Source organism: Meriones unguiculatus, chromosome 3 (assembly GCF_030254825.1).
Source record: "Meriones unguiculatus strain TT.TT164.6M chromosome 3, Bangor_MerUng_6.1, whole genome shotgun sequence".
In the NCBI taxonomy this organism is placed as follows: Eukaryota; Metazoa; Chordata; class Mammalia; order Rodentia; family Muridae; genus Meriones; species Meriones unguiculatus.
The window spans coordinates 4,832,813-4,856,273 of NC_083351.1; the positions used below are offsets into that span (position 1 = coordinate 4,832,813).

Genomic DNA, 23,461 nt, shown 5'->3' on the forward strand with positions numbered 1-23,461 from the left:
TGGATCCGCCATCTGGAAGGTTCCTTCCCAGCACGGAGCACTACCTGCTTCACTCGAGTCACAGTCGTCTCTCTCCTCACTATGAGCATCTGTGACAACCCTGTTCTTTGTTCAGTGCGCACAAAGGCATACGGAGCGACCTTCTAGCCGGCAGCTGGTGGGGCGCACCCTCGTCTATTCCCGTTTGAACTTTACAGCTGAGGAGGCAGGTTCAGAAAGGCAAACTAATGTGCCTTGAGCTCACACAACAAGCCTGGCTCAGCTCCTCCCTGTCTTGCAGATTAGATGTCCCCCTTGGCTACATTCAGGAGCCCTACAGGTGTCTCTGTGCATAACATGTTCCTGCCTCCCTCCTGGAGACCCAGTTCTGTGGGTTCACTGCCCAAGATACCAGAGAGTATTGGGGAAAGCCACACAACCCCTCGGGGCTCAGCTCACTCCTGGTAGGGCCTGCTTCCTCCACACAGTCAACAGCTCGAGTCAGTTTGTCTTAGGGGTTCAGCCTCGGCCTGCCAGGCAGGTGGAAACCTCTCATTCTGGGCTTTTCACCCCAACTCCAGGGACTGCAGACAGCCATGGGTGAGTCCGACCCCCAGGGCTGAAGATGGTCATCAGTCAGGACTGGAACTGAGCCCTCTGGGCTCTGGGCTTTCCCCCACCCTGCCCCAGCTTCTCTTACAGTTTCCTTTGGAGTGGAGAAGGGTGAGGAGGGTAGGAAGCTGAGATCTCCCTGAGGGGTACAGCACCCTCCACATGTTGTCCTGGGGTCCTCCTGTTCACTGAACCCTCCCGCTTCTACCCTGTGAGCCTGCTGTCTTACTGTCTACAGACACGTGACACATCCCAAACACTGACTTCCTTCCCGACTGTGGTTCTTTTCTCCTCCTGGGTAGCCCCTAAAGAATCCTCTCAGCGCCTTTGACTTTGGAGAAACAAAGGTGAAACTCCAACCTGTGGGCCGTGACCCCTTTGGAGGTCAAACAGCCCTTTCACAGGAGTGGCATATCAAATATACAGCAAATCAGATATTTACATTCCGATTCCTAACCGTAGCAAACTTAGAGTTATGAAGTGGCAACGAAAATAAATTTATGGCTAGGGGTCACCACAACATGAGGAACTGTATTAAAGGGCGGCAGCAGGAAAGCTGAGGACCGCTGTTCTAGGCAAACTATTCCCCTGCTCAGCAAAGGGAGGAAAACAAGGAAGACTTGAGAGAGCTCCTAATGGCGGGCACAGAGACTCCGGTGGGTAGCGTGGCCTCCCAAATCAACCCAGCCTTCTGGCATGCTGAGATTTCAGAGGGCCTGATGCCACCCCTCCCCCAGGACAACCCCATTGCTAGCAGCTCCTGACATGCCCTCCAGTCCTCTCTCTCCTCTCTCCCTTTCTTTCTCTCTCTGTCTCTCTCTAGTCCATGGTATCAAGTGGACCTGCAGCAATGGCAACAGCAGCTCGGGCTTCTCCGTGGAGCAGCTGGTGCAGCAGATCCTTGACAGCCACCAGACCAAGCCCCAGCCTCGGACCCACAACTGCCTCTGCACCGGCAGCCTGGGTGAGCTGGGGCCCCTGGGGGGGCATGTGACACTGGGCACCGGGTGGTGGGCTCTGCTGTCCTGTCCAGGGAGGACACAAGTAAGCAGGGGCTCTCCAGAGGCCAGGTGGCACTAGGCATTTGGGGGTAGAGGGCACTGCTGTTGAGTCCAGCAGGGGAAGGACTGAGCGGAGTCTGGGTATAGATGGAGCTGAGCTATCCTGTCCGGTGAATGAGGGCCTGAGTACTGGGGGCCTCCTATCCTATCCAGAAAGGAAAGAGACAAGGACCCAGTTGATATCACAGCAACTAAGACAGGCACCCAGGAGGCCCATCCCCCTGGTCCTGAGAAACACCCAAACCCCCTGAATCAGTCTCACAGCTTGCTTTGAACAAGAGAGAGCAGTTTCCAGTGAGGCAGTGAGGACAAGGAGCAGCACACAGCCACACTGGAAGGAGATGTTTGAGGTCCAAGGCTCTGTCCACCCACTGCAGCTGCCTGTGGGGACCACGTTCTTGGGAGGGCTCAGCAGGAGGCTCAGGTCACCAGCTCTAAGGCTCGTCGCATCTGCCCTGAGACAATGAGACCATTCAAGCTTTCCTGACGATGGCATTTGCCCTGTGAGATATGGCTCTCCACACCCCACCCCACACCCATTGCCTCCATCAGATGCTTCCATCAATCAGCTAGGTCACTGCTCTGTGATGGCTCCATGTGTTTAGGAGTTTAGATGGTGAGCCGGAAACAGAATTCATTTTTTCATCAAGCACAAAATGACCCTTGTCTGATGGAATGGAAGCAGCGATCCTCAGAGACATGAAAGTCCCACAGAGTTAAGGACAGACGCTGGTTTACCCGAACAGTGGAAAGGGTCATGACAAACACCTTCGTGTCAGGCCGGCAAGATGGCTCAGTAGATGTCAATGCTTTCAGCCAAGCCCGATAGCCTGAGTTCGTGACTCACATGGTGACAGGAGCAACCCAGCTCCTGTATGTTGTCCTCCCACCTCCACACTAATGCACTGTCACATGCATTCCTTCCCATTTACATAGAAAAAAAACTAATGTAATACAAATACTTAAACACTTTCATGCCCCTAGGGCAGAGTCTGGACTGCTCTTTGACTCTAGGGTCTGAGAGGTGGCCTGGAAAAGGCACATTCTCCACTTCCCTGGGCCAACCTCTGGCTTCTCATCCCCAGAACAAGTGGACGACCCCAGAACAATCTCCTGGAGGTCGCAGGTTTCTTGAAGCACTACACAGCCATTTTCAGTTGGGAGCAGCTGGGCCAGGGGTGGAGTCCCAGCCACATGTCAGGGATGAGCCTTCCAGGTCAGAGAGAGTTCTTCCAGATGAGCAAGGTTTGTGTGTGATGGTGAAGAGGACTTTCCTGAAAAGTGACTGCTCCTGGAGGTGGTGGGGAGGGTCTGGCTTCCCACGTGCCACGCCCTGCTGCTTTTGAAAAAGAGTAACAGAATCAAAACCCTGCTGGTCACTTAGGGCATGGCAGTGCTGGGCCTGGGAGTGGATCCCAAGTGTGCAGGGACTGTGGTCTTTGTCCTGCCTAGGCGCTAAAGGGTTCTAGCTGCTTGGGGAAGAATCAGGCAAAGTCCCAGCTCTGACGTTATTCGTGTGTGTGTGTGTGTGTGTGTGTGTGTGTGTGTGTGTGTGTGTACCTGTGTGCATATGTATGCATATGTGTGTGTGCTGTGCTCCCATCCCCACAGGAGCGGGCAGCAGCGTGCATCATAAGTGTAACAGTGCCAAACACCGCATCATCTCACCCAAGGTGGAGCCTCGGGCCGGCGGCTACGGGGGCCACTCGGAGGTGCAAAACAATGATGTGTCAGAGGGCAGGCACGAGGCCAGCCACGGCAGGAGCACGAGCAGGGAGAAGAGGAATGGCAAGGCGGCCAAGCCAGCACTGCTGCACCAGAACAGCACGGAGGTTTCCTCCACCAACCAGGTGGAGGTCCCTGACACCACCCAGAGCTCCCCCGTGTCCATCAGCAGCGGGCTCAACAGCGACCCGGACATGGTAGACAGCCCGGTGGTCACAGGTGTGTCCAGCATGGCAGTGGCCTCTGTGATGGGGGGACTGTCCCAAAGTGCCACAGTGTTCATGTCAGAGGTCACTAATGAGGCCGTGTACACCATGTCCCCCACCGCCGGCCCCAACCACCACCTCCTCTCGCCTGATGCCTCTCAGGGCCTTGTACTGGCTGTAAGTTCCGACGGCCACAAGTTTGCCTTCCCCAGCACGGGCAGCTCCGATAGCCTGTCCATGCTGCCCACCAATGTGTCTGAAGAGCTGGTCCTCTCCACCACCCTCGACGGTGGCCGGAAGATTCCAGAAACCACCATGAACTTTGACCCCGACTGTTTCCTCAATAATCCAAAGCAGGGCCAGACATATGGGGGTGGGGGCCTGAAGGCTGAGGTGGCCAGCACCCACATCCGGCACTCGCCGCCTGCGGAGAGGGGCTTCGGCTTCACCAGCGTCCTCACCAAGGAGATCAAGACCGAAGACACCTCCTTCGAGCAGCAGATGGCCAAAGAGGCGGCGTACTCCTCCTCGGCCGCAGCGGCTGCAGCATCCAGTTCCCTTACCCTGACTGCGGGGTCTAGCCTCCTGCCGTCAGGCGGCGGCCTGAGCCCCAGCACCACCCTTGAGCAGATGGACTTCAGTGCCATAGACTCCAACAAGGACTACACATCCAGCTTCAGCCAGACGGGCCACAGCCCCCATATCCACCAGACCCCCTCCCCCAGCTTCTTCCTGCAGGATGCCAGCAAACCCCTCCCCCTCGAGCAGAACACCCACAGCAGCAGCCTAAGCGACTCTGGGGCCAACTTTGTGATGCCCACGGTGAAAACGGAGGCCTCGTCCCAAACCAGCTCTTGCAGCGGCCACGTGGAAACGCGGATAGAGTCCACTTCCTCCCTGCACCTCATGCAATTCCAGGCCAACTTCCAGGCCATGACGGCAGAAGGGGAGGTGCCCATGGAGACCTCACAGGCAGCTGAAGGGAGTGAGGTCCTCCTCAAGTCTGGGGAGCTGCAAGCCTGTGGCTCTGAGCACTACCTGCAACCAGAGACCAATGGAGTGATCCGAAGTGCAGGTGGCGTCCCCATTCTCCCGAGCAATGTGGTGCAGGGACTCTACCCGGTGGCCCAGCCTAGCCTGGGCAACACCTCGAACATGGAGCTCAGCCTGGACCACTTTGACATCTCCTTCAGCAATCAGTTCTCAGATCTGATCAATGACTTCATCTCCGTGGAAGGGGGCAGTGGTACAATCTACGGGCACCAGCTGGTGTCGGGGGACAGCGCTGCGCTCTCGCAGTCCGAAGACGGGGCGCGCGTGCCCTTCACCCAGGCCGAGATGTGCATTCCCTGCTGCAGCCCCCAACAGGGCACCCTGCAACTGAGCAGCGCCGAGGGCGGGGCCAGCACCATGGCCTACATGCATGTTGCCGAGGTGATCTCGGCCGCCTCGGCCCAGGGCACCCTGGGTATGCTGCAGCAGAGTGGACGGGTCTTCATGGTGACTGACTACTCCCCAGAGTGGTCGTACCCAGAGGTAAGCTGCAGGTGCTGCCACTGTCCCACCACCCACCTCCCCCGGGCCATCGTGCAGCCCAGAGAGCTTGCTTGCATGTGGCCATTCTTTGGATGAAGCTCTGACAGGAAACACAGAGCTGCCCCGTCCCGTGGTGGCTCTCAACTTCACGGCAGCAGGTAGCTTTCCAGTCAGGGCTATCCCGGAAGGCAAGCTGTCCTTCCCAGCTCTGGCCGGAGCAGCCCCCTGCTTCCCTGCCAGCACCTTGGTTTTCCTTTTCCTTCTTTTCTCTTCCTTTCCTCCCTTTCTCTCCCCTGCCCAACTCTCTTCACCTTCCCATCTTTTTGGAGTGGAGGGGTGTCTTAGCACTGCTTTTACAGTACTCAGAAGTCAACACCAGGGTCACAGGCTTATTGGTCCCTGTAGCTCAAGCTTGGCTTCAGGAGGGCACACTGGGAAACTTCCCATCAACAGTGAAAGGAAAGGTGTAACTTTGGAACACTCAGCCATCTACAGACTCAGAAGCATGGTATGTGAGCCAGGGCCTGTGCTATGGTCACTATGAGCTGTCACCAAAAGAGCTGACCTTAGAGACTCCTGCTCCAACAGGATTGTAGGGAGACTCGGATCTTGCCTGGGGTCGGGGGACACAGAGATACAAAGGCTAGGAAGGGGGCAGTGTGGCAGATCTCCTGAACACTTTGCTCGCTTGTGGCAAAGCTTACACATCTCCCTGGCTGTACCAGCACATCTTCTGTGTCCTGGATCAGACACTATCCCCCAGTCGCCGGTGGTTGCCCAGCGGCCACATCATCTAGGCAACAAGCACAGGTATAGGTTCTCACTTCCTCCTCCCTCTGGGAAAGCCGTTCTAAGATGATCTGTGCACAAATGGCCCAGGTCAGAAAGGTATCAGAGTAGCACAGGCCGCAGCCGAGTAGCTCTGGACCGGCAGCCTGGAAAGCTGGCAGATGTCTAGGCAGAGAAGTTGTTACCCACACAGTCATGTGGGTGTCCACGGGATGTTCATGGAAGCAGGGAGACCACTACTGTAGGTCAGTGGCCAGGAGGGCGGGGCTGGCTCTGGATGAGCTGGGATGAGCCCTGGGTCTACCCTTACAGTCCAGTGACCTGGGACAAGTTGCCACCTTCTCTAGCTTGAAAATAGCAGCCATGGAGGAGCCCGAGAAATGGCTCAGCAAGTCAGAGCATTCGATGCTCTTCAGGAGGACTCAGGGTTCAGTTCCCAGCACCCACACAGAAGCTAGACAACTATCTGTAACTCTGGTCCCAGGGGATCTGAACACTTCTTCTGGCCCCTTCAGATACCAGGCAAACACCATGCATGTGAAACAGCCATACACTTAAAAAAAATCAAATTAACTTTAAACAAATGTTTAAAGCCATTTAAACATTTAAACATCTGTAGTCTCTGAAGAGTGACTGCGTTAAGTGTCCTGACAGACACTGTGTTAAGTGTCCTGACAGACGCTGTGTTAAGTGTCCTGACAGACACTGTGTTAAGTGTCCTGACAGACGCTGCGTTAAGTGCTCTGGCAGACACTGCCCTGTCCACCTCAGCTCTGCCACACTCCAGCCCCTTGGGAGGACCCCACTTGGGCTTCCTCTGGTATGGCTCAGCTGTTACCCTGCTCTCCTGAGCATACATCACTGTACCTCCTGCTGTTCTCACCAGAGACCCACTGGGTAGCCTCCTCCGGGAGGCTTAGGAAAACTGTTTAAAGGGCTCAAGAAGGATAGATGAGACTACTGTGAGCTCTGGGAAGGTCAGAGCTGCCCCATGACCTGACTCTCAGATCTGCCTCTCTGGGCCTCAGTTCCCCGTCCACACGCAGAAGGTAGGGCCTGGACATGAGAACACTGCGTCTTAGGACTTGGGCCGTGGCACCCTGCAGCCCACACTTCACAACACCGAGGCGGTGGGCTGGCCCTGCTCCCTGGCCTGCACCAGGCCAGCTCTGCAGCCTCTGCTGAAAGGTCTATGGCAAGCCTGGCTTCCTCCTCTCTTCAACAGCCTGTGCAGCCTTCCATCCTGGAGCCCATCCGTTCAGCAGCTCTCCACCAGAGGGCAGCCAAGGATGGCAGATGCAAGTCAGGGGTTTCCAGCCCAGGTTTTCCAGAAACCCTGATGATTCCCAGTACCCTGAAATGGAAGCAAAGCGAAACCAATTTGATTAGAGAAAAAAGGCCATTGTGGTGCCCAACAAAACCTCACGGTGAAGCCTCCAAGGTGGCTTGCCAGGCTCTCCTACCCAGGACAATAGCAGGGTCACCCCACTCTGTAAGAGCAGCACTTCTCTGCTGACACTGTGACCCCCCCCACCACCACCACCACCACCACCACCACACACGCAAACCCCTTGTTGGCCATTATTGCCCAGTGTCTTGCCTTCTCTCCCCCCAGCTGATCAGCAGTTATGTGTGAGCTTACTTCATCTGTTTTGAAGTGGGCTCCAGCAAGCTCTGAAGAAGTCCGTAGCCAAGCCCTGCAGCTGGGACCTCACTTTAAGTCACAAACATGGGTTCAGGCTGTGTGGTCACTTGGCACACCACCCCGGCAGCTCTCAACTGCAGTGGCTCTCAGGTGTGCCGTGCCTAGCCTGGCCTGCTGGCTCTTCTCTGAGTGTGCTTCCCTCCTACCGCTGTTCCCGTGTTTTCTCTGTATACCCACCTGGTCACCTCACAGCCAGTCCTCCATACACACACACACACACACGCACACACACATACCATGCACACGCACCATACACATGCACACATGCCACACCACAACAGAGCGAACATACAATATGTGCACACCACACCCAGAATACACCACACACACTATAACACACTGCACACATAACCCGCAGCTCTTACACCACACCATACTACACACACAGAACACACACACACCAGTGCTAGCCTTGGTATCTGCCCAGGGCTCATGGGAACTGAAGGCCCTTCGTCTCAGGACTCACAGGACATATACCTCAGATGGCCTCTTCCCCAGCCCCTCCCGCCACATCCTCTCCTGCCACTGGCTCCTGCTGCACCAGGCAGAAGAAGCCGCAATTAGAACTGTCAGGCACGTACACATCACCAACGATTCAGTGCAGCCGGGCGAGTGGTTGCCATGGGAACCGTCCCTGGAACTGATGGGTTCTGAGGCGTCCTGCGGCAGTTGCCATGGAGAAGGTCCTGATGTTCTCCAGTCATCTCCGCAGTGCTTTGTTCCCCGGCAGCAACCCGTCGTCATGCTAACAGCCGTGGATTGCAGTTATTTTGTTTCCCCTTTTCTCTCATGTTAACTGTCTGTGGCCAGTGTTCTCCCGTGTCCCAGGGTCATGGGAGGACCGTGCTCAGGGCAGGGCAGCACACTCAGGCAGTCACTTCCAAGCCCTACATCATCACACAGCCCTGGATCTACTTCATGGAGCTGGTGGCGAAAGGAAGGCCTCCTCGACGGGCTCGGCCACCAGAGGGATCAGCTGCTGGCCTGACAGTTACCAAGGGCAAGAGCAGACGCTCGGGGAGGAGGCTCAGCCACGAAGAGCACTTGTTCCTCATGCAGGGGCCTGCATTCTCAGAACACATGTGATGGCTCACAGATCCACCCCTGACCTCTCAGGGCACCAGCCACACATGCAAACATGCAGGCAAATATATACACAGTAAATAAACGGGGGGGGGGGCACATTGTGGTTTTACAGCTCTCTCTTGAGCTCTCCCCACTCTCTCCAAACCTTGGTGGCACCACGGTGAAGTGACCTAAGCCTAACAGCCCTACCCATAGGAAGGCTCCTTTGCCAACAGTGGGGGCTGCCCCCCACCAAGGGCAAGTCTACTGGCTGTGGGCCACAGAGAGCCCAGGACACCGTCATAGCACACAACACCTGCCACTTCTTATGCCCAAGGCTAGCCCTACCGGGCATAAGTCTGGGTTCTAGGGAACATTGTAGTGGGGAGAGGACCTTGAGAGCAGACATGGGTATGGAAGTCAGAGCTCTCTCCACAGCAGGGACAAGCAAGTGTTAAGAAGAGCAAGCGAGAATGAGGGACTGAGTAGAAGACAGAATCTGGCTGGTCCGCCTGGGGCAGCAGCGGAGGGGTAGGGCCTGGCCTGGAAGTGGGGAAGTCTCAGGGCTCACTGCAGCAGCTCCTAACTGGGTGGGCCTCAGCCTCGCTTCAGCTCCTGGAGCTCCTCTCGGCCTTCTCCAGCCAGGGCGCCAGGTGGCGCTCTCCACCCCGTCCAGCGCAGCTCTCCGCCCCCCTGCAGGGAAAGGTGTTTACTTGTTTGGGGGTGGGGTGGATGAGCCTCTGGGGTGGGTCTATCCAAGGTTAGCCAGGAGAGGCAGAGGCCAGCGCCCCTGCCCTCTGCATTCCGGGGCAGAGCATCCCTCCACCCCGAAAGACCAGCCTCTCTTCTTGGCTAAGCCGTAAGTAGGGGACCTCTAGCCTTCTCCACCTGGGGCTCAGTAGAGAGAGAGAGAGAGGAGGTGCCATTAATCACTAACGGGAACAAAGGGCCTGAAAGGGATTTCCTGGGAGCAGCCACATAAGTCTACTCGTTCTGGGGTAAACCTGGGAGCCAGAGCAGGTTAGAGAGAGCCCAGCGCTCCTCATGCTTTCTCGCCATTGGCACCTAGGGTCTGAGACAGTTTTCCATCCACTGGAGCAGAGGAAGGTCAGCTAGGGCTCTGTAGGCCAGGCAACCAGGCGCAGGTGTGGTGCAGGAGTGCCAGCGCGGGACCGTCCTCCCAGCCACATAGCTCCAGGTACCCTGAGTGACACGGCGGGCAGGCAGAGAGCTGGAGGGTCAGTCTGTCCCAAGGCCCAGCTCCGTCCCAAGATCTATCTGAGCCCTGCCTCCCTCCCAATTCTGAATGCTTCACTCCATTTTTCCCTCTCCCTGTAGGGAGTTCTCCACCCACCCACTTCTAGGGCCTCTCTGCTTACCATCTCAGACCACACCCTGGGGGCCCTGGGTTCCCTCCAGTTCTCTGCAAGAACATCTGTCCCTCTGGGGGACACTGTTTCCACCTCTGAGTTCCCTCCATCTCTCCCTAATGCATGCCTCCCTGTCTCTCTGCTTCCTTCCTGGGGACCCTGCTGGCTGCCTTTCAGGTGCACCATGGGCTAAGGTGCCATGAGGAACCCTGCTTCCAACTAGTGTCATGGACCTCTGAGTGTCAGGGTGCTGGGTGCCAGCTGAGGAAGGCCTCTGCAGGGCAAGAAAGCTGCGGGAAGTCTTCTAGAAGGGCGCCTCCCAGAAGTCAGGGCGTGTCGGGGTGGTGGGAAACGGGCTGGGAACCTGCTTCTTCACCCACGGTCCTCAGCCCTCACCTCCTAAGCCTCAGCTGCAGGGGCCTCCTCTGCACTGCATTTCCCAGGGGAACTGCTCCATCTCTGTTCTCTCTCCTCTGCAGGGAGGGGTGAAGGTCCTCATCACAGGCCCGTGGCAGGAAGCCAGCAATAATTACAGTTGCCTGTTTGACCAGATCTCCGTGCCCGCATCCCTGATTCAGCCTGGGGTGCTGCGTTGCTACTGCCCAGGTGAGGAGGCTGTATACCTAGGAAGAATGGGGGCGGGCGCAGACCAGTAGACTCTGAGTCAGCCTTGGGGTGACCTTGAGAAAGTCGTTTCCTTGCCCTGCTTTCCTCAGCCGTGACGAAGTGAGCTCACACAGCCTATTATAATATCATCAGTTGGGGCTCATGGACCCTGTATCAGCTGGGAATACCAGACATGCTCAATGAGGGTTGTGAAGAAAACGGCATAGGGGCTATTTAAAGAACCAATTTGTCAGGTGACGTATCCAAGATGGCCCAGCTGTGGCCAAGCCAAGGTGATAGACAAAGTCTCTTCTACAGCAGAGCTGACCTTGCCCCTGCTCCAGCCCAGGCCAGCCTGAGGCTCAGAGAACTCAGGGCCCTGTGGTCGAGATATTAGTTTATCTGGGGCACAGGATGGGTCAGAGAAGGTCAGGGAAGCCTTCCATGTGCGGGGATGTGGGGAGCTGGGGTCTTTGCATCAAGCTCCTTTGAGAGGTAAACACCCATAATGTGCCTCTGGTTTCAAGGCCCCAGTGACTCATGGGAAGCCAGCAGCGCCCTCTGTGACTGCGCCCCTTCTTCCCTTGGCCCAGACTTCAGCAGCATCTAATTCATGAGGTCTTAAGCTTTTTTAACTTGTGACCCCTATTTACCTGAGAAGTTTCTGAAGGACCTCAGATGTTCAGGCATGTAAAGCCGGTAAATAAGCCAGACACTTACTGATAACCAACCATATAGAAATTGATTTTAAGACAATTATTTGGTATTTATATAATTTATCATTTATTAATTTGCATACTAACAAATGGATGAGTTGTTTATTTTTCATAAAATATTAAATCTTGGCTATTTGATACCAAAGGGCATAGAACATCTTCAATATTTTTCAGTTGATCAATATCTTGATTTTATAATCATCAATGCCAATTTACATAAATATGAAGTACAAAATGGCAGAATTTGGGTTTGGGATACTTTAGAAATTGTTGAAAGTTCTGACTTTTTTTCTTTAATGAAACTAATCAGCAATGCAAGAAAGCAATCTTTAAAAGCAAACATTCTAATATAATACAACCTGGAATGGACTCAGTTGGTATTTATGTGCTGAGCAATGACAGGAGGGAAAGACTTAGTCTCCTGTTCTCAGTCATTGGACTGTGTGTCTGTATGAGCAGCAAATGCACTACAGTTCACAACACACAAGTCCCAGGTCAGAGATGGGGTGTTTCAGGCAGGGTTTGCTGGTGCCGTGTGACAGGACAGCCATGCAGGGGAAAGCATACATGTTTTGTGTTCAGAAGCAAGGATTCTTTAGTAAAGTCACTCGATCCAGCATGGGCGAGCACAGCCAGGAACACCTCAGAGAAACCTTTCACTGTTGCCAAGCTTCGTATCACTATGTCATTCCACTTGGCAACCCCATGTGGTATCATGGCCCACAGTTTAGGGAGTTATGATCTACGGAGATTGGTATCTCTGTCTAGCTAACTCATCCTTGACTTCTGACTGGATCTTCTTCCTCATTCGCCTGTGGACCTCCATGAAGGCAGGCTACCGTGTCTTTCTTAGTCACTGTTGTGTCCCCAAGGCCGGCAAAGTACCTTGGGGTGCTGGAGACCTGTGATGGAGCAGCTGAGGTTTCCAGGGGCTTGAACAGTTTGGAAAAATGACCTTTCTGTTTGCTGGGCTGGGATTGTGTCATTAATCTCCTACATCACCAGCTGTATGCATAGCTTGTTTACCTAGCCTGGGCCAGAGACAGGAGAGGCAGAGCAAGGAAGACGCAGTAGAAGGGGGCAGAGGGGCATCCTACACTGCAGCCGGAGAGCTTGTGAAAGGACGGTGATTCCAGCAGAGGGACAGGATGAGTAAGGAAAGTGGGGACTGAGGCAGAGGCAGGCTGACCCGGGCTGTGCAGGCCAACAGGGTTCCCCTGCAGTCCTCTGTGGTGGAGGACTGCCCGTCTTGCTCACCCTGTCCCCTATAGCAACACTCTAAAGATTACAAACCACCCATTCTCCTCCTCCACCTCTACCTCCTCTCCCTTCCCTCCTCTCCTTCCTCTTCTTCCTCCCAGGGCCCTTCTCATCTTCCACCCTCAAGCCCCCGCTACCAACCCAGCTCTTGCCATCTCCAAGGCTGGCTCCAGACGTACCTAGCCCCAGGTCCTCCCAGGAGCCCTGCTAAGATTGGACAGCAGCCATCCGGATGGCCACTGAAGGCCAAGGCAGCTCAGCCCAGGAGACATGGCAGCATGCTATTAAACTGTCCCCTGTGCACCTGCTGTGGGAAGGGGACTCGCCTGGCCTAGAAATAGATGCCACGCCTTTCCATGCCTGGGCAAATGCCTAGACCTTGCCTCAGGTTCCTGACAAAGGGCTGAGCTTTGTATGACCTCTGAATGGTATCCTAGGTCAAGACCCAAAGCATTCTGGGGACTGGAATCAGTTGCACTCAGGTATGTCCTGACAGCCACACACCATTTGTGTAACCTACCTTGTAGATTGGTGTCCCTGAGCCTTAGTTTTCAGAGGCCTCCTTCCACATGGCTAGGAACATAAAATGGCCAGGGGTCATCAAGCTCTGCCTCTGGTGCTCATTTCACAAAGACTTTTCTAGAGGGAAAGTGAGGAGAGGGAGTCGGGGCCCTTCTGGTCTCTTCGGGTAATTCTCGGGAAGATTTCCCGAGCACTTTCCTCAGTTTAACACACACACACAGGCTGTCCAGGCCACTGTTTTGTCTAGTGTTTCTAAAATATCCTACCTCCGACAAGATGCCCCAAACCTAGGAGCTGTGTGCCATGTCCGAGGGCTGAGCACCTTCATTTGACAGCCAGCCTCATGAAGCTTGTCCTCTGAGAATACATCGTTTGATTGAAACAAGTCCTGTTGGGTGTATTGATTGCTTGGTTCATTCATTCATTATTTCATCCTTCCTGAATCATTTGGAAAAGTCTCCCCCTTGCCGTGGGTTGAGCAGATGCCTAGGCTGAAACCAAGATGCAGTCCCAGCCCAGAGACACCTGACTCAAAGCGCTTCTAGTCCAAAGTGGCTGGGTCAAGTCAACCAATCGCTTCCTTGGGAGGTGATGCCAGCTGCGAGGGATGTCATCTTGGGGTCTCCTGGAGGAAACTGAGGCTGATCCTAAAGGATAAACACTAGACACCAGATCCAAACTGGCCTTTCCAGCAACAAACAAGAGCTCAGAGGCAGGCAAACACAAGCCAGGCCAGCTAAGAGGCTGAGATTGGGAAGGGAGATGAGGCGCAGAGAACACAAATGGGAGCTGCCTGGCAGCCTGGTGTGCCTGCCTGGGCAAAACAAAACCTGACAGAGAACAGTTCCTTCAAGCCCGGGGCGGGGAGGGTGGTCGGTCAAGTCAGGCTACTGAGCAAGTGTGGATGGCACGGAATAGAGGCAGAAGGCCGAGGAGTCTACCAAGAAGTCTGCTGGCTTGCAGGCCCCACTTGGCCTCCTAGGTGGTCATCAGAAAGCAAAAGATGGAGCTCAAAGTGAGCAGATCATGGGTGAAAGCAGCTCGTTTACGGTGGCCAGAACAGGATCCTGACTGTGGCCTTGAGCACGAAGAGCTGCATTCACAGGGTCTCAGCTGCTGGGAGCTGCCACTCTGCAGAGAGACAGAGATGATGAAGGATCTCGGAGCTGCAGCAAGGGCGGCTGGAAAGGCCTGCATGGTGGGGGTTCCTTCCCAGACCCAGGGAACCACAACCCTGGAGGCTGGCAGAGGAAGGTTGGCATGGAGCCAGTGTTAGGAAGGGTGGGAGGTGTCCCAACAGGCAGAAGATGAGGGGAGCACAGAGGCCCTGAGACAGGAAGAGGCTGGCAAATGGGAGTCTGATCTAATGTACTTGCGTGGGAAGCCAATGGTTTTGGGCAGCAGAGTAGTTTGATCTAAATTATGTCTTTAAAAGATGGCTCTGAGCTGGGTGTGTTTGTGCACACCTTTAATCTCAGCACTTTTGGGGAGGACAGAAGCAGGAAGATCTCTGTTTTAAGGCTAGTGAGTTCCAGGCTAGCCAGGGCTACATAGTGAGACCCTGTGTGTGTGTGTGTGTGTGTGTGTGTGTGTGTGTGTGTGTGTGTATGCACATATAAGCACACACACACACACACACACACACACACACGTATGTATACACACTGAGAGAATGGGTTAGGAGGAACAATAACCTAACTAGGTAAGCCAGGGACACAGGGCTAATGGGGCCCTCTAAGGAAGAAGACTCCCCTGGGAACCTCCTCCAGGAGTGCTCAGGATAGCACCCCCAACCCAGGCCTATGGCAGCAGGAACAGACCCGAGATGTGTTGGCATCAGCAAGACACCATTATGGCAGCAGAGGCAAGGTTTGGTCATTAATAAGGGCAGAAGCAGAAGGGGAGACGAGAGGAGCAGATGGGGCCAGGAACTGCTGATTGGCTCTTTGAGGAAGAGGGGAAGTCTAGGAAGCTTGTAGGCACCGGGCCTGACTCCTTGAACTGGCAGGTTCCCCACCCCCATCTCCAGAGATGGGGGCGGGGGGCTGAGAGTCTGCTACATTCAGCAGTGCTGCGAGTTATGCAGAAACCAGGCAGGGATTTAAAAGCGGTGGAGGCGCCTCCACTGGGACATCAGACACCAGGGTGATAGCTTCCCCCACCTTGAGAACAGGGCTCCCTGGAATCACAAGGAGAGGAGTTCCCAAAGCCCTCCCTTCTTGTTGGTAAAGCAGACCCATCTCTGGGAGAGAACAGAAGCCACAGCCTTGGAGTTTTGCCCAGGGATGTGGGATAGCAGAAGACTCCAGAGAGCGTTGGGATCCCTGTCCAGGGCAGCACCCTGGGAGGTTCGGCATGACCCCTACCACCCTAGGGCCATCACTTCAGGCTGTGTCTGGGACAGAGCAAGAAAACTCCTGGGTCACACTTGGGCAGTGATGTCCCCAAGACCTGCTTTCTATACACACCTCAGTTGGAGTGAGGCCATGGCCGATGAGTTGGGTTTCCCATCGGAAGTGGGATCTGCAGATGTCCTTTGAGGGAAGCCAGAGCTTCACCCTGTCCTCAGGAGCAGCTGACTTGGATGGCTTCCTTGTGCCCGTAGGCTTCTGAAAGCCAAGAGCCCAAACAGTAACCTGATCCCTGTGCGTCCTCCCTGGAAATCCCGGCCGGGAGAGGCCCTGAGTATTGGTGTCCCAGCTTCAAAAAAGCAGTGGCCAGAAAACATAACCTGATCCCTATCGGGGGTAAAGCCCCAGCGTAGCCACTACTGCCGATGGGGCATCTTTGGGGACCACAGCACAGCCCCCGGGAGCTCAATGGAGGTATCTCAGTGGAGAAGCATCACCCAGCAGCACAGGGCTCCGCCTCCGGTTGGCTTCGCTCCTGTTCCTGATGAGAACATTTCATCCATTTCTTTGGCTCGTTCAGGAGTCTTTGAGCCCTGATTCTGCGTTAGAATATAAGCTCCTGCTCTCCCACAGTCATTGGAAGGGGGTGCAACATTCACACTAGCACCTCAGCTTAGCAGCTAACTGAGCCCACAGCATCTCCGGCTAGCAGGGCCACAGAGCCACAGATGAAACTCTTGCCGTCAGCAGGAAGCCGAGCTCCTAAAACACTGAAGATGGTACATGTAGTGAGTCAGGACATGGCTGCAGGAAGGGACAAAAGAAACACAGACCCCCAGATACACAGATAAAACACACCTACAGTCCCAGAACTGGGGTTGAGACACACAGACCTCTGGGAGTTTGAGACTTGCCTGGTCTACATGGTTCCAGACCAACTAGGGTTATATAGTGAGGACCTGTCTCGAGCAAACAAGCAAGCAAACAAACAAACAAACAGACATTCCTTTGGGGATCCCAGACACCTGCTGAATCTGGAGCCAACAATTTTTCCAGAAATGTCACACACTTGGGCCTTGTGGGATAGGTGGGCACAGGCTGTTACCTGAAAGAGGGGTAGTGTGGAGGAAGCCCCCGACCCTGACCTCTCTCTTTCTGACTTCCAGCCCATGACACGGGTCTTGTGACCCTACAAGTTGCCTTCAATAATCAGATCATCTCCAACTCCGTGGTGTTTGAGTACAAAGCGCGGGCTCTACCCACGCTCCCTTCTTCTCAGCACGACTGGCTGTCATTGGACGGTAAGAACGGCATCCTTGTCACCTTGTTGGGCATAGAGGGAGAGGAAGAATTGATGTATAAGTGTGGGGACAAAAAGAGGATCTGTCAGAGGTGGGCAGGAAGGGACGTCAGGTCGGCCAGGGGAGGACCTGCTGAGTCCTCCTGTTGCCTGTGAATCTATGCTATCATTCCTGCAGCCTCTGGCTGCTTGTTAGCCTTATCTGAATTCAGCCTCTCCTGTGAGGCTGGCTTGTGGCTGTCACTCCTGCCAAGGTGTCTTCGTGGTTAAACAAGCTCCCCCAGGATTCCTGAGAGCCCAGCAGCAAGTCCAGCTGCTGTGCCCGGTGTCTTCTACAGGAAGAAGCGGGGGTCCCAGAGCCATGGCCTGGCCCTACACCTCCTGGAAGGCACAGTGTGGGTGCTGGGGGAGCACCTGAGGCCTTTGTTCAGATGAGAGGCTTGGGTGAGCAGGCCACGTACCTGAGATAACTAGCGAGGCCTCCTCCGGGAAGCTCTCCACTCCCATCATCTGAATGTCTTGGCTGGTTTTAACTAAGCCTCTGCCTGCTGGTGCATCTCCTAAGGCAAGCCCAGGCCCATGCCTTTGGCTGAAGGTATACTGCAAAGGAGGAGGCAGGACTTGCTGGCCAGGGAGGGGCAGGGGCTTCCAGAGTTGCCAGCCTTGGCCTTCTAGTTAATGGGTGGGTTTCTTTCACCCAGGGAGCAAAGAATCTCCAATGAGAAAAAAAATGGCAAAGAGAGGCTTGAGGTTAGAGGCTGCCTCCCTTCCCCTACCTGGGCTTGATGCAAAGTGCCTTAGAGCTGGGAAGCCCTGGGAGGAGTTTTGCAGAGGAAACAAATCCAAGACATAGGCCTAAGTACCAGGACAGTCCACAGAGGTGATAGTCTTGGGGTACCTTTGTTGGGAGCCACAGCAGCACCTCTCACTCACGGTAGCCATGTTTCCGTCTGACCTCAGCCTTCCTCCTCCTCAGGTTGACTGCAGGTTCACACCCTACAGGGCTTTCGAGAACTTCTTAGTATGTTCAGCCCAGCCTTATCCCTGCCTCTGTTCCCACAGCCACGGGGTGCCTGGCAGCTGCCCTGGCCCATGAACCCTCCAGAGCTACTCCCAGAGGTGGTTCGGGGTCAGCGGGCATCTGCATTCTGGCAGCACTGCCGAGGAGCACCGTGCTGGCCTTGGCAGCATCCCTGGTTGAGGCTGGAGCCAGGATGTGCTGATGACCGGCAGTATGTAACAGAGAAGGGCAGGGTGACCAGGGGCTCCTGTTCAGGAAATCCGGTTTCAGTTTTGCAGAACAAATGGGGAATGGAGCAGGAAGCTCCGCAGAGCCCTGGCTCTCCCAGAGTGACCCTGTTAGCCTCACTAGGGTAGAACACAAGGATGTTGGGACCAGTGTAGCTCCAGTCCTGTCTTGAAAGCAGTCTCGGGCTAAATGGTTCTTTCTGCCATCAAGCACATGAAACACGGGCTGGTCCTTCGAAGCCCGGAAAGCCAGGTGTACCTATCAGCGCTTCTGACTAATGGAAGGCAGGAGGATGCTTTGTGAGGGGAGTAGCCTGACTGCCTCATGAAAAACACACCCTTGGGTCCTAGACCTGCTTCCCGGCAGCTTCCTGCTCCAAGGCTGAGCTCTCTCTTCTGTAGACCTCCAAGCTAAATGCCCCCAACTCCTTGGCACAAAGTAGGAGAGATGGCATTATGGCCTGGGCATCTGAGCAACCCTAGCTTTGTAAAAGCATCCAGGACCCAGTTAGAATCCTAGCTACACACACGCATGGGAGCCACTCTGAGGAACCAAACTGGTCCTGCCTGATTGGTCAGACTCCACCAAGGCCCAGTCGCCCTACAGAGGGACCTGGTGGCATTCCTTTCCTTTTGTTCTTGACCAGCAGTTCCTTCAAGTATTGGGAGGGGAGAAGAGGTGGGGTCAGCTGGACTGTGAGATCCCACCTGGCTGAGAATCCGGAAGCTTCGCAGGGCTCCTAGATCTAAATGGGTGCTCATGGTGAGCCCACCATTTCACCCGTCTGATGGCCCGAGGGGGAGGGGAGCAGCGCCCAGAAACAGCGCCAGGGGCATAATCTGCCCCAGTGCTGGAGAGAGCTGAGACAGCCAGCAAGAGGGCGGGGGTCTCTCGGCCTCCCGCCAACCGGTTGGCTTGGCAGCGAGCTTTGTGTGCAGGCAGATGCTGCAGCGGCCCAGCGGGTAAGCCTCTCCCCTCTCCCTCCCAGGCGTCACCACAGCTCAATCCATGCCGCGCCACGGTCACTGGGTACTTTCTCCATAATAGTTCACCAAATAGCGGTGGATGTGTGTGCAAAGGCGGGGGGTGGGGGTGGGGGTGAGCAGACTGCAGCACTCGGAGATCTGGGACAACGCGGGCGGGAAGCGCGCACGCGATGCACACACACGCTCCCCTTCCCCCAGCGCGCGCGCACGCGCGCGCGCATCGCCGCAATGCGGGGTCTTTCCACGCAGTGTCTGGTGACGCGGGTCCCATGGGGTTCTAGGGCACGCCGGCTGCTACAGAAACGGCGGGTGTTCATAGGAAGAGCGTGCACCAGTTCCTAGCCAGGAAAGGGGACGCGATGCGCAAAAGCAGGCGATTGCGGGCTGGTAGCCTTGCTGTCCCTCCTGGCATCGCCCCCCTCCGACTCTGGAGAGCGCTCTTCGCCCCTCCCTTGCCTTAAAGCCGGGGACTTTTGGGGACGAGAATTTCTGTCTTTACCGCTTTTAAACAATGGACTTGTTTACCAGATTCAAGGCCAGGTGGGGGCGCTTGGTCCTTAGCGCAGCGCACTAGCGCGCACAAGGCGCGCGCACACAGCACTGCGGCTCCGCCTTTGTCTTCGCCGCAGTCTTTGTCCCCGCCGCAGTCTTTGTCCCTCAAGCTCCGTCTTTGTCTGAAATGCAGTTTCTGTGTGCGCAGCCCCGCCCAGCAGAAACCGATTTTCTTCTAGGTGGGGTTCTGTGGCTCATGACTCCATGTCCCCAAATCTCCGCTAAGGCAAGGCAGAGAATGGGCTTGCAGAAGGGGGTGGCGCAGATGCCACAGCAGAGAGCCCTCTGGACCACCAGGCCCTTCTCAGCACCTAGGGTATTTCTCCCTACTAGGCGCTGGGGACAAAGCCGTGTCTGTTGAGACCCCATCGCACAGGCAGCCTGCGGTAGTGTGCAGTGTGGTTGGGTCATGAATGTATGGACACCTGCGGGTGAAGACAAGACTAAGAGAAACTCCAGAGCTCCAAAGCTTCAGGGAGGCCATTGAAGGCTAAGCAGGCAGGCGTTAGCCAGGGTTAAGAGGATGAAAGGAGTGTCCCAGGAGGAGAGGACAGCGGTGAGGAAAGCCTCCATCTTTGTCCAGGCTCAGTAATGCCACTTTCGCCGTTTCTCCCCAAGGTCCAGATCCAGAACAAATGTCCCAGGTCATTTGCACGGGACTCCCTAGGATGGTCCAGAGCAATAGGACTTGCAAGAGGGCATTGCTTTAGGCTGGAGGTGAGCAAGCCAGGAGGTTTGTTTCCCAGGAGAAGCCCGGGTAGGGCTTCTGGGAAGCTTCCCCTCTATCTGCCATGGGTCCAGTGGATACACACAGCCAGGGCTGTGCCAAGAGCTAAGGCTATCTCATCTGTGCTTGTGTTCATAAGGAGGATGAGCCCAGACTAGTCACCACTCCTGAGCAGGGAGACACTCATGTGGCCACAGACATTGCGAGTCCTCTAGAGCCTACGTGACTGCCCCTGAGAGGGACAGGGAGTGAAACCTTCTGGGTGTCTTGTCTTTTTTCTTTGTAGCCGCCTGATTTCCCCAAAGGTGGGCTGACTCCCTGCCCCCACTCCCACCCCTCCTGTCTCCTTGGCCCTCCCTAAGCTCCTTAGAGTGCTGCTCTGCTTCTCCCACAGCTCAGAGAACTGGAATCAGACATGGATGCGCCCTCCTGGGCTCATCCCCTGGACAAGCCTGCCAACTTCACCCTAGGGAGGGAGGGACCTGTCATCTCTGGCAAGGAGGAAGCTGGGGCAGGGTTATCCAGGTGCCTGCTTCCCATGACAGCCTTGAGCAGGCTAGAGGTCTCCCTCAGCTCACAGGGCAGAGGAGATTATTTTCTGGCATGCATAGACATACACCCCTCCCCCAGCAGCCTGGCTTTGGCCTGGCATTTGGAAGACCCAGACACAAAGGCAAGGTTTGGGCTCCTACTTTAGTCTAGCCTGACCTGCCCTTTGTGCAAACAGATGGGAGAGGCAGAGGCACGTCTGAGCTGTGACATGGCTGGGAGCAGGTCTAGCCCTGGCATGTGGTCCCCTCCTTGCCGGCTCCTGACTCCAGCCTGTACCTGCCAGGGTTTGGGGAAATCACACAGACATAAGTATACTTCGTACAATCCTGAGACTACAGAAAGCTAGGGAGCTAGCCGCCCAGCATGTAGTATGACTGTGCCGCTCTGGAGGCCTTCTGATGAGTGGACCCAGCTTCCCCTAGACCAGCCCCCACTGTCCAGTCCACCTTGCCATCATCCTCATGGGGCCTGCTAGGTGACCTGGAGGAAACAGATATGGGTAAGCAGAGACCCAGACAGCCCAAGGGCGTTCTTTCCCCACAAGATAAAGGAAGAGACAAAAGTTAATTTTGTAAATTATAGCATAGAATACAATATTCACAAGAGTTTGTTTGTCAAGAAGAATCTCACTCTGTAGCTTTGGCTGGCCTGGAACTCACAGAGACTCACGTACCTCTGCCTAGGGTTAAAGATATGGACCCCACACCCAGTCTACAAGGCTTCTTAAGACAAGATAACAGTGGTTACTTTTCTTGGGTTAGATAACAGCTTTGAATGCTAGCTTAGTTAAAGCCTGGAAGCCCAGGATCATTCTTTCCTGTCTCTAGGGACACTATAGACTTACTGTCACCAGAGCTGGCCAGTCAGTAAGCAAAGGCCACCTGGAGCTTTCTAAGTCTGCCTGGAGTGAGCTTTGAGCAAACAAACACTTGTAAGTCTGTGGATCTCTGGCTGCATCTGTGTATGGCAGTGGTCTGACGAACAGAGGCGGCAGCAGAATCGGTTTGAGCCAGTCTTACATGAGCGTCTTAGAGCTGAGTGACAGGAAGGGAGTCCCCTCGGAGCCCTGCCAGTGTCTTGTTCCATGCCACGTCCTCCTTGTCAGTCCCTCCTGTTCTTTGTGGGGTCCACATCACAGGTTGTGGGGGCAGGGCGTGGGGCTAGTTTCCTTTCTGTTGCTGTGATAAAACACTCGTACCCAAGGCAACTCAGGGGAGAAAAGGATTTATTTGGCCTAGACTTTCAAGTTACTGTCCATCATCACAGCAGTCAGCAAGACCTGAAGCAGGAGCTGGCAGCAGAAAGCACAGAGGAAGGCTTCTGGCTGGCTCATATGCAATTAGCTTTCTGTACAGCCCAGGACCACCTGCCCAAGAGATGCTCGAGAGATGATGTTGCCAAGAGAGGCAGGCCCTCCTACATCAATTACCAGTCAAGATGATGCCTTACACACATGGCACAGGCCCATCTGGGTCATCCCTTACTTGGAGTCCTCTTGCAGGTGACTCTAGGCTGTGTCAAGATGGCAGTTAAAGCTAACTAGGGCAGGGATGCAGGTCCAGCTGCTGGGGCCCTGGGCTCTGAGGCTTCCCTAACACTGAGGGTGAGAATCCTGTCAGCATCTGTGTCGGGGAGCATCTTGGATATTGAGGCTCCTAGTGAACCATCTGTTGCCTCTGTACCTGGGACCAAGGGACAGTGATTTCAACTGTTTGCATCTGGAGCCACACTAAGTGGCTTTGCACAGAGAGGAGCTCTGTGGTGAAGAACAAGCCTCCCTGGAGTTGCTTTGCCTTGCCTTCTTGCAGCTCTTCTGAAAACCGGCATCAGGAGAAAGGCTAGCCCCCACAGAGGCCAAAGAAACAGCCATTGCCACTGCAGGGGAGAAAGCAAAGAGGGCATCTTGGAGAACCCCTGGGAACCTGGTAGATGCAGGCTGCATTGTGGGCCTGGCTCCCAGCCACTGGGGGATGAGTCGGCTGCTTTCCAAGCCAGTGGGAGAGAGGCTCGGATCCTCCAGGGAGCACCATCAGCAACTCCTCTTCGACTACCGAATTCTTTTCTTACAGCTCCTATGTCGTTACTATGAACGGCAGAAATGGACATCTGAGATTCAGTGCAGCAGAGCCAGGCTCCCCTCAGAGGATGTAAGAAGTTTCCTGTCCTCTCATCCGGTAGCAGATGGCTGTCAACACCCTTTGTCACCCAATATAATGTGTCAATATAACTCCAGCCCCTGCCTCCACGGTCATGGGTCATCTTCCTTCTGTGTCTCTGTTTTTATGGAAGGGGCCACCCAGCCCACCGAGAGCTCCTCTTGAAGAGCCACCTTTGTAATTTGGCCCTGCTTCCAAGTCAGAGCGCACGCTGAGGTTCCAGTAGGCAGTCCCGCACAGCAGCTCTCGAGGGGCTTGTGTCCGGGGCACCCAGAAGAACACTGGTGGTTGAATGAGATACCTCCCCCTTTCCCCCAGTCTGGCATTTGAACACTTGGCCTTCACTTAGGGCTGTTTGGGGAGGCTCAGGACGGAACAAGGAGGCCTTGGTGGAGGAAGTACGTGACGAGGGATGGACTTGGGGGTTTTAGAAGCC

General features: G+C 55.1%; 1 protein-coding gene across 15 annotated transcripts in view; it reads left to right on the forward strand.

Moving 5' to 3' along the window:
• Camta1 (calmodulin binding transcription activator 1) overlaps positions 1-23,461 on the forward strand; it is a 792,350-nt gene that overhangs the window by 703,507 nt on the left and 65,382 nt on the right. For 14 of the 15 annotated variants that reach the window (XM_060379005.1, XM_060378998.1, XM_060379000.1 and 11 more), the window contains 4 exons: positions 1,415-1,555; positions 3,264-5,119; positions 10,528-10,654; positions 16,670-16,804. In XM_060379005.1, the coding sequence (XP_060234988.1) occupies positions 1,415-1,555; positions 3,264-5,119; positions 10,528-10,654; positions 16,670-16,804 (2,259 nt within the window). Of the gene's footprint in view, positions 1-1,414; positions 1,556-3,263; positions 5,120-10,527; positions 10,655-16,669; positions 16,805-18,735; positions 19,015-23,461 lie in introns of those variants that run through there. The other variant, XM_060379016.1, reaches the window with a different exon arrangement.